This window comes from Crocodylus porosus, unplaced genomic scaffold, assembly GCF_001723895.1.
Source record: "Crocodylus porosus isolate Cpor-Errol unplaced genomic scaffold, CroPor_comp1, whole genome shotgun sequence".
Taxonomy (NCBI): domain Eukaryota; kingdom Metazoa; phylum Chordata; order Crocodylia; family Crocodylidae; genus Crocodylus; species Crocodylus porosus.
In genome coordinates, this window is record NW_017728926.1 from 7070774 (window position 1) to 7082073 (window position 11300).

The 11300-nt window shown below is 43.8% G+C and overlaps 1 protein-coding gene across 1 annotated transcript in view; it reads right to left on the reverse strand.

Annotated features, from left to right (window-relative positions):
• The window catches only part of GABRD (gamma-aminobutyric acid type A receptor delta subunit), a 41042-nt gene extending 31620 nt beyond the window's left edge, over positions 1 to 9422 (reverse strand). The window contains exon 1 of the mRNA XM_019541290.1: positions 7753 to 9422. Coding sequence (XP_019396835.1) covers positions 7753 to 8297 — 545 coding nt within the window. The 5' untranslated portion in view covers positions 8298 to 9422. The remainder of the gene's footprint in view (positions 1 to 7752) is intronic.
• Positions 9423 to 11300: the final 1878 nt, after the last annotated feature.

Genomic DNA, 11300 nt, shown 5'->3' on the forward strand with positions numbered 1-11300 from the left:
GCATTTATCTGCGCTAATGTGCAGTAGCACCAATAACAGCACATTAAATTAGTACTTGTAATAATGAATATGTAGACATGCCCACTGGGTGTGTCTGCATGTACAATTAATGAGACTGAATATACTCTGGCTCAATATATTCTAGCTTAATTTGAGCCAAAATAAACTAATCCTGATGTCACCGTCTACACATACATTTATGAACAGAAATTTACTGCGTTGCCAGATACTTGTATCTGACAGGACTATCTGGTCAAGCTGTAAATTAGTCTACTGTTCCCTAATTGCCACACATATGTAGACGGTGGCACATTACTGTGCAGCAAATTAGCCTGCTGTGCAGTAAAGTGTGTCATGTAGATACAATCACTGAGGCAACCAGTTGATTGAGGGGAAACACAACCAAAACGTTTGCAGATTAGTGAATACAGTGATGTTTTTAATATTTTTGTTTTTAAATGTATTTGTTTGTAATTTTGTAAGTCTTGACCTAAAATAGAGAATTGTGATCTTGGTAATTAAAAACCCTGTATCCCATTTGCAGGTGTACAGTTGTTATCCTGGATATCTTGGCTTAATACCAATTTTAATAATTATATTCCACCCAAAAAACCCCCACACGGTTTTAGCTGTGTACAGTATTCCTCCTCTCTTTTGTTCCAAACTGTTTTACAGTTTTGTTTAGTGTTTTTAATCAGATGACATATTCAGTACCAGAGGTAGTTACACTGTAGCAGTGGGTGAAGTAATTATTACTGTTCATGAATCCCTTACTTATCCTTTGGGCTTGTCTTTGGGTCCTATTATATAAAGACAGAAGGATCTTGCCTTTGGTGCTTGTTTGCACAGTGTTTGATCATCATTACATGCAACATATTCTACAAGTTCAAAGCATTTTATCTATTATTTCAGAGCAAAGCCTGAAAAATTTAAGGAAAACTTTGTAGTTCCTCTTTCATATGCCTGCATCAAGAATCATGCCTGAACGACTGACTCATAATCAGTCACTTGCAATATAGCAGAAATAATATCATTGTAAGAGAACTGTCAGGAGCATCATCTTCTGTGCAAAATAAAAATCACCTAATTTTCCCCTGACATTTTTTTCTGTAAAAGCCTCAGCAATTACAGTATATAGCAGTGGGATATCATTATCTTGTGTCAATGTTCTATGTATTAGCATTAAGGAGCACAGAAGAACTAAGATAAGTTAATAGGACAATGTTGGGTTAAAAATCAAGGGTCATCTAATGCCTTGTGTTTTAGTAGGAATAAGCATCTGTCTGTCTCATATGGCAATAGACTTGCACCAAGTGAAGCAGCAGCTTGCTGAACATCTGTGGGTGTGGATATAGAGTCCAGTTCTTGAGTGACAGTCTCTTCTGCACTTATGACATATGGGGCATGTCTACACAAGACACTTAATGTGCAGTAGACTAAGTCTATTGCACATTAGTGTGTCACAACAAAAGCCGTGCTAATGCACAGCATAATTAGTCTACTGTTACTGTATGTACATTGTCACAAAAAGATTGTGTGCCTTTGCTACTGTGCAGTGGCACCAGCTACTGTGCACTAATGTAGTACCTCATACTAGAGGTACTAAACTTAATGTGCAGTAGCAAAGGTGCATTAACACACGTGTAGATGCACCCACGAAGTTTAATCTATAGGGAGTTTTATCGAAAATTCCCCAGTGCAATATAGAACAGATTTTTAAAGAAAGTCTCAGTTTTTAAAAAAGCTTTCAGGTCACATCATCAGCTGATGCAAATCACCATAGCTAATCAGGATAATACTGAAGTCAGTGGGCACATCTACATGTGCAAATGCTGAAGAGTGAGTAAATTACTCAAGAGTAAACCCACCTAAGGCAGGCATCTACATGTGCAGGGATGTGGGAGCAGATCAGCTGCTTTTGACAGCAATCTACTTCTGCCCCCATTGGCCCTGCACCAGCCTCCTGCACCAGCCAGGGGGATCTCTAGGCTCTCCTTTGGTTCTAGCCCAGGGGCTGGCAGGGAGCATGGGACAGGAAATGGCTGTCTTTTGGTGTGGGGCTGGGAGCTGCCCACCACTGGAGCCCAGGTGGGGACAATGCCCCACTAACTCAGCAGCAAGAAGCTCCTGGCCCCAGCTCTCCAGTCAGGGGCAGGGGGCTTGGAAAGAGTTGCAGGGAAGAGGCGGATCCAAGCTCCCTGCCCTTATCCACTAGTGGGGCAGCTAGCAGTATGTCCCCAGCTGTGGGGTTCCCCACCCAGCCAAGGGCTAGCTGCTAGCTACCTCACCAAAGGATCAGGGCAGGGGAATAGGACCTGCCCCTCCTCTGCAGCTCTTTCCAAGCCCCATGCCTCGATTGCCTGATTGGGGCACAGGGCTGGGAAAAATCTGCAGGGCTTGAACCTGCCCCTGACCGGAACAGTTTCTGGCCAGCCCCGGGCTGCACAGGGAAGTCTGCATGTGCAGCCCAGAGCTGGCTGGGGACTGCCTGAAACAGGACAGTTACTAGCCACCTTCAGGCTGCATGTGCAGGCTTTCACGTGCAGGCTGGGTCTGGCCAGGAACTGTCCCACTCAGGGGCATGTCCCAGCCAGCTCCAGGCTGAGCAGGGAACTCTCCCCATGCACAAAGCTTCCCGCCCAATGGCAGAGCAGGGGCTGGGATATTGTTCGCTGCTACCAGGGCAGGGGGACATCGTCTCCACCCAGGCTCTGATGGCAGAGCCCACCCCAGCAGCAGGCAAGTCCTGGGGGCAGAGAGCAATCTCCTGTCCCCTGCTGCCCAGCTAACGAGGAGTAAATTTGCTTCTGGTTGACCACCTACACATGCCGTTCTGCACAGTAATTACTCAGCTGTTAATTTAGTACTTGCATTTGCAGATAGCATATTAACTGCTGAGTAGAGGAAATTACTGCACAGTAAGGGTCAGCACACATAGACAAAAGTGTTTCATGTAGATGCACCCCTTGACCATATAGGAAACTTCCAGCTGGAGTGACATACATTGCAGAGCCTTTTTGCATGGCATAGTAGTCTGCCATTTGAGTGAAGAGAGAGGGGATGACAGAGGGAGCAACAAGGCCAAAGTATCTCTTACTACTCCCTTTGAAGACCCTTTTGGGGGGATACACCAGCACCAAATTTATACCAATCCACAGGCCCCAAATCAGCATGGAGAGTAGCAAACACTAATGCAGCACATAAACTGGAAGATTATCTTTAGAAGGCAGTGCTATAGCCCCATAGTATGCCTGCCCCAGTGCTATGGACTTCCCTCTACCTGACACCAGTTTTTAGGACTGTGTGAAGAATTTGTTTTACCCTTAATGACCTGTGGAGATATTATCAGTGCATTTTACATAGAAACATGAGGACTGACATAGAAATACAAGTTGGGGAGGATTTACATCCAAGCAGTAAGGATGGGAAGAAAGGGAGCTCTCTCAACCTTTAGTTGATTCAGCAGCTTCACTTCTTGACCTAAGCTGCTGTATAGTGTTGGTCTGTAGTGAAAGGGACTTTATACATTTATAAAACTGCAGGACCTTGCTACAGCATGCAATGAAAAAATAGCTTATCTTTATCCTGCATGAAGCTAAAGAAGGGGTCAAGTTGATTAAAGAGCAGTAAGCTCATGAATACCAGTATTACCCTTTCTGTAAAGCTCTCTGCAAGCTGTAGATCAAGACAAGGTTTTTTTAACTCTCACCTGCAGCCTTTTACTCTCACCTTTTCAGGGCAATGGCTGCATTATCCGAAGTATGCCATATTTCCATTGCTTGAACTTCAGTGCAATTGGAAGCTTAATATTTTGTTTAATATTTCTTAATAATTTGTTTAAATAATGAATAAATACCTATTTTTTCTCCATAGTCAGACAAAAGGATTTAGTCATCTATAAATACAGAGGAAGTTAATTTTGCAGTTGCTTATATAATATAAGAAAAGCTCTTTTGTGCCTAACAAGTCTGTTCTTGACATCAGTCAGGGAAAGAAACTCTTTCAAATGAGATTTCCAGGAAATGCATCTCTTCTAGAGCTAAAAGCACAACCACTTGTTGGAATGTGAGGAATATTTGCCCCTTGCTCTTTCCTATCCAGATGATGCCTTCCTTTGGAGAGCTAAAGAACCAAAGCACTCTCACTAATGGAGCATGCTTAGAGAAGGCATCTCTATCAACTGGAATAGCACTAATTCTGAGTAGACCTTTCCAGATAGTGAGATAGTGTACATTCTTTACCCTCTCCAGGCACATTCCTTGACCATTTTAAGTGAAAAGACCTATTAAATAATTCAGTTAATCCAGGCAGAAGGGTAGACTTTATGAAAGAATCTCTTAATCTAGACATTGACATCGGCATAAGTCCTTTTGGAGAATTCACATGCCAGTCTATTGAATGAGTGGCTGTAAGTGATGTGGTGTTTTGGGATGAATTTCTTTCCTTTTGCTGCCATTTTTTCAGAAGACCAATATCCCATTCAGAGCATTGTCAATGCCACCAGTGCCATTTTTTTCTTGCTAAAAGCTCTTTAAAGATTAAGTGGGGTCAGTGAATGATCTGGCCTGTATCAGGCTCCAATATTGTCTAGAGCAATATGTTTTTTACATCTGCCATCCTCCAGTCTAAGTGAAACTCACTGTAAATATGTTCTATAATTTAAAATGTAATTGGAAGGCATTAGGCTTGTTTCATGGCAATCTTATGAATGTAAAAGCCCTTATTTCTGTTTCTCTGTGAGTTTTAAACAACATAAAGTAGTCTACTCTGCATATATTTCACATTTTAAAGCTTTTTTCTTGACTAGGAGTAAAAGATTAAAAGATATACATTGCAAAGAATAGCTAATTATATACAAGTAGACAAGGATCATGTTTGAAACTGCAGAATTCAAAAACAGGTATGAAAAAATGATGCTTCTATTGCCAATTAGAGAATTACAAGGTATTTCCCCAGTGTTATGGAGTCAGGGGCTTATGAACTCTTAAGGATAATTCCTATAAATAGTAGTAGGATTAAGCACTGCACCTGAATCTCTCCCAGCATGAGAGAATAGATTTGACTAGGTTTTCTTTAGAAAATCTCAGTCATTATTATTGATGTATATTAAGGTAGTGACTACTATGTACCAAGTTTTGCCCAAGCAGCAGTTCGGGCCCTAAAGAGTTTGCAGGTCAATAAATGCCGATTTTCCAACAGTCTCTTTCCCTCAGAATTACCCATCCAAAATTTCATAATAAATTTGGTAAGCTAAAGTTAACCCAGGTCTAAGTGGTGCATCTCCAGTGACCTTCAGGCTGAGTCTGGCCCATTGACTCATGTGAAATAGCACATGTTCCAGAGAAACTTCTTCAATTAATCTTTTTTAAGAGAAGTCCAACAGGGTTCACAAACTACAATGGTTGGCATACTACATGTGTTCTGTTCTTCCCAGCGTGACAAAAAATGTAAAAAATAACAGTAATTTTAGCATGTTACAGAGAAGTTGATCCTCAAGAAGCCTCAATTTGTCCTGAGGAATGTAGGCAGGCAAGGTTCTTCGAGTAGACGTGATATCTTTTATTAGACCAACTGAGTAGTTGGGGGGAAAATGTCTCGGCAAGCTTTCGGGTGCAGTCACCCTAGGATCGTCTAAACACCACCTCCTTTTGAATAACCCCTTGGACACTCCTGCTGTCACTGGGCACGTCTACATGTGCTTTAAGGCACTTTTCTAATGCACATTAAATTTAGTATCTCTAATGTGAGGTACTAAACAAATGAGCATTAGGCTGCCTTAATGTGCAGTAATGAATGCACAGCTTTTAAGTGACACTTAATGCAGTAGCCTATTTTACTGTACGTTAAAGTGTCACATAAGAAAGTTTGATTATGCTAATGCACAGTAAAATAGGCTACTGTGCATTAAAGCACATGTGTAGACATGCCTATTATGCTCTAGGTATATTATATTTTAAAACCAAAATTCGATCACTAAATGGAAATATAACTATTGACAGAATTTTACGTTGTCAACTCAGTGAACAAAACTACTCGTAAAAGATGCCCGTATTAAAACCCTTCTCCTGTATAAACCAGATTGCATCTGTGTATTTTGAGAATGAGCGTGCAAAAGAACAAGAAAGGCACAAAGGTTCAGCCCCTCAAAGGTTGAGCTTTTTCACATTCAAGAGACATATGCCAGTCCAACTGATCAGAACAAGATACTGAGGTTATAAGTCAGTACCACTGGTTAGCCTACATAAAACTTAAGTGCATTTGCCCAGGAGCCTCAGTCGTGCAATTCCCCAGGTTGCTCAATAGTAAGGCTTTGGTGGGCTAATGCAAAATACACACTTCTAAAATGTTTTCTTTGATGGTTTTTAAGCCAAAGATAGTGTTGTTGTTGAGCTGTTCAATGAGAAAAAGGAATGACACTGCAGAGAGGGAGTTTTCTATTTCCAAGCATTCTGCTGGCAAATGTGGTAGCGCTAGGAATTGTCTTTAAAACTCAGAGCCTGTTCCAAAGCCCATTGAAACTGAGACTTCCTTTGATTTCAATGGGCTTTGGATCAGGTTCTAAGCAAACACAATGAAAACCACTTTCCACTCTGTTTTAAATATAGGTTCAATAACAGAAGATCAGCTTTAGTATCCACACACTTTATTTGCCTGATATATACAACCGTGAAATTCTTTTCCTTATCCAGCCCTAAAGCCAACTGGAAACAGCTTTCAAGCCCATTATATTGAGTCCCACTCTCTCCACCTGTGCCAACCTTCACTAGTTTTATGGTGGCCACCAAAAAACTGAGGAAGGAAGATTTTCATTACTTACAAACTTTGGTTCCAATACTGTGAACATTTACACGTACAAGGCATTTTACTCTCGTGTTTAGTTCCATTAACTCAATGGGACTACACATACGAGGAAAGTTACACCCTGGTTTGTTTCCAGGATTGAATCCTTTCCTTCTCTGTAGGGTTTACAAATGACCTACCAGAAGAAAAAGGTTGTCCCCTGAGCTTTCAGAAGACTGCGCAACACTAAAAAAGCCACCTTTTGGTGGAAGCCTTTTGCTTTGGGCCATTTTAGATAAATCACTAACATTATTTGAACACCAAATATGAAATCCAAAAAGCAAAGCAGCATTTTCTTTGCATTTCCACTCCCCTGCCTCGAAATACATACATCTCTAACAAACAATTCATCACTATTGTGTAGCTGGAGGAAGAAGGCCAAGTAACTAAGCAATTAATCCAGTAATAAAATAATGTATGTAAGAAATTATACGTTGCACATATCCAGGCAGTTGCTAAGCCTGGAAACAGACCTTGAAGTCACAGGCTGAGAAGCGTCATTGCTAAAATAATAAGAATACTTGTGGGTGTATACTGCACCTTCCGGCCACTGACCGCCCTGGGTGACCGGGGGAGCTGGGACACAAATTCCAGGCCAGGGACTATTTTCAACCCCAGGTGAAACCAGGGGGTTGCTTGTGCATCCAGGCACGGCCGGCGGAAACCTGCCGCAGGACAGGGGCAATGCCTGAGCTGTGCGTGAACCACCTAGGCCACTTACCCCCAGACAGCCAGGCGTGGGCAAGCGGGTCTCGCTTCGCCTCTGCCCCCTCCCTCCCTGAAACCATCACGCCCGCGCGGGAGGACCCGTGCCGGGGAGAGCTCGGTGCCCAGGCAGGGGGTGCGTGGCTCGGCTCCCCCGTCCCATCGCCGAGCTCCCCGGCGCGCCAACTTCCCGCGCCGCCCCCGTACCTGATGCCGGCGTGCTGGTGGGCGCAGAGCAGGACCAGGGGCGGCAGGACCCAGGCGAGCAGGTCCATGGCAGCCCCGCGCACTAGACAGCGCCCCGGGCTGCCCGGCTCCGCGGCGCTGCCATCCTCGGCGGCGGCTCGGCGGGAAGCGGCGCGCCGGGAGCCGGGCGCGGGCAGCGGGGCAGCCGCGGCTGCTCCGGGCAGAGCCTCCTCCGCGCGAAGCCGAAAATAACGCGCGGGCTGAGAGATGCGCTCGTACCGCGCGCGGGAGGCGGCGAGCTGCGGGTGCTCGTCGCAGCCCAGACGTGCCCCCGGGCCAGAGGAGGCCGGATCCGGACCGGGGGCCCGGCCAGGGGGTGGCTCTTCGGAGGGGTGCCCGGGCGGGGAGTTGTGTCCTGCGGGCGGCGGAGCCGCGCGGCCGCCCCCGCTCGAGCGGCGCAAGCCGGGGCCCGCCCCTGCAGCGCGCGGCTCGGCGGGGAAGCAGTTTGGAGAAAGGGGGGAGCTGCTCTTCACTGCAAGTGGGGCACACGGCGGCAGAGAAAGCATGGAAGGCAGAGCAAGGCTCTGGCACAGGCCCCCCTTCTCCGCCGGTCCCAAGGGGCTCCCCGAAACCGAAACTTTTCTGTAACCCGCATGAACTGATCTCGGAAGAATCCGCACCCCGACCGCCCAAAGCTTGAGGGCCAGCTGGAGCACAAAGACCACAGGGACATGTCCCTGGCTGCAAACTGGCTAGGGCAGATGGCTACAAGGGGTCGGTTCACTAGACACGGGTGTCCAGGATGCTGTTGGGACGTTTGGTCCTGTCTCTATTTACCAAGCAAACTAGTGGTATTCCTCCATGCCCTCCGCTTTCGGAGGCCGCTTGGTCCAGAACGGTGGTGCTGGCATCTGCCCAGAGGCGAAGAATACCAACCAAACCCCACCACTTGAAAGACTCTGGATCGCAGAGCGGTGACAGGCAGAAATGAACAGACAACATCCTGATACTTCAGTTGGATGTGTCTCCAAATGAAAGGATGTTTTGGGGAGGGTGGCTGATGAACATCTTCTGTGTTCCTGATTTCACAGTTTAAGGATAATATTTTAAATACATAATGATAGGGAAGCAGATAACAGCTCCGAAGAGATTGAGGAGGAGACTATTTAGCTATCCATCCATCCCCACATGTGGGGGCAGGGAGATTATGTAGGAATAATATGGCTTTCAGTTTTCTTTCTCTGGTGTTTTTTCCCTTTCTCTGTAAATTTCAATTGTCATATTCTGCAGCTAATGCGTGCTAGGGAGGAGAACTCCTAAATGTTCACTTTAATGGTTGGCTGTGTGACTTCAGCTGTTTTTAAAAAAACTGTTGAAAGCAACTTATGATGGAGGGTGATGAGAGAAATCTAAAGATGCCTTTATGCAATCTGCACAGTGAGACTGGAACAGGATGATTTGTATTGGGGTTGATACATCTCTATAGCTTAAAAGACAGGTTTACATCTTTCAGACTTTGTCCACTTTAAAGTTTCCTGTTTTTCCTTCCTTTACACATGCCTGTCTATCTGCTGTTCAAACTGTGGTGTTTTGCTTCTTCCCTTGGTTAGACAGCTGCCACTTGATTATTTTACTAGTAAAATGGGCATACAATTAAATGTATTTCTCATAGGAACACACCTGTTACAATAACAAAAATCAGCCTATGCAAATACATGGAATACAATACATTTCTGTGTCGAAGGATTATTAGCATCGTGTGTTCTTAAAAGATGAATGCTTCTATAATTTGGCCATCATAAGTTAAAGTAGGCTAAACTATTTAACTGAGTGGAATCATCTAAAGGAACCATTGTTGAAAAAAAGAAAGTTGTATTTCTTTCTACACCTGCTGTTCTTGGAGCACTCGGTTCACTTTAGGTTCCTTACACCATTTAAAATGGTCATTTCTGATTTTGGCTGTGATGTTGCATGATAAATGTAAGAACAGGTAACTGTTTGCTTGCTCTTAATTCTTGTTTTGCATTCTAATTTATCAACCCAGAATAGGAAGGGACAGATTAATTTCTTGTTCAAACCACTGACCCAAATAGCTTCAGTGGGAACGTACACGTTTCACAATTGCAGCTTCTAATCTTTGTACACAAGCTACAATATGACAAACTGATCTGCACAGGTGCAAAAAACATTCATTTCACTGGGTCTGTATGGGGATGATGGCCCATTGGCTGAGATCACCCTGGAGGATCGGTAGCTTGTTAATCTCACCCTGAATAAGAAAAACGTCTGGTGGGTGAGTAAATTTTTCCACTATCATCATGGTAGGGCAATTAGGTTTTGTGCTTGATCTAGCAAATTCTCCTGACAATTTTGCAAGGCTGATTTGGCAGGCAGCTTATGTCTTCTCCTTGACTGAGAAAAGTCATGGTCTATGTCGCATTCCTTAAGCATATGCATAACACTACCCATGTCAGCAGTTCACATTGCGTCAATGTGGCTGAAAACTTTTCCTGTACGTTGTTTTGAAGATGGGCAGATACCACCTATTTATCTTAGTATTTTTGTCACAGTTTTCTGCATACTAATTCCTATTTTGGCAGATGAGATTTTTCCTCTTTTTTGATATTTTCCCCTAGTATCAGTGTTAATGATCCCTACTAGAAGCAGGGGAAGGGGAGAATTAAGATAAGAATTTTCAACAATAGATTTCATTTCAGCAGTCCCTGTAGGACTATCCCAAGCCCTTCACAGTTACTGGTAGATTAAATTACTTAATGATAGAAAATTAAAACAATTAAGATCACTAATAAAATAAAATAAAAATAAGCCCCCAAATCTCTCTCATCTAATCCTCTTGAAAATACTTAAATTTTTTTGTTAGCTATGGGGCTGCATCTGTCACATATTCTTAAAAACATGGTCCATGGCACTAAATCTTTCTTAAGCAGTTTTGTCACCCTACTGTACTTCAATCTGGAGACACCAACTTTTATAAAAATAACTACACTATGGATTTGGCCTTGTATACAGAGTTCATGCTGATCGTCAGAGACCTCATCAGATTAAGTTAAACATTGCCCAAATTTGGGCTCAGCTTGGACTCGGGCAATTTGGCACATCCCTCCATGGCTGCTGCTCATTCTGTATGTAAAACCGCGAGAAAATTGGCAGAGCAGCTTGGTCCAAAACAGGACCACCAATATGCTGCTGCTATAAAGCTCTAGATTTCTGCCTCATCTGTTAAGACTGTAAACAGTGTAAACTTGACTGACGAAACCAAGTCCACACCTGAACAATCAGGAGAAACGTGGAACATTTTGGGATTTTCTTCAAGGTTTTTGTCTCTCTCTAGCTCAGTGACTCTCAGCCAAGGTGCTGTGGCACCTTGGGGTGCCTTGAGATCCTTTCAAGGGTGCCATGTTGTGCCGCACAGTGTTGGCACTGTCAAGTGATTCATAAATTAAACCTAGAGTCTTCACATAAGACTCCATAGTGTTAGACACATTATGACCTATTGTGATCTTTTTGAATTCTTTGCAACAGAAGAACTGCTTTAGTATTTTGCTCTA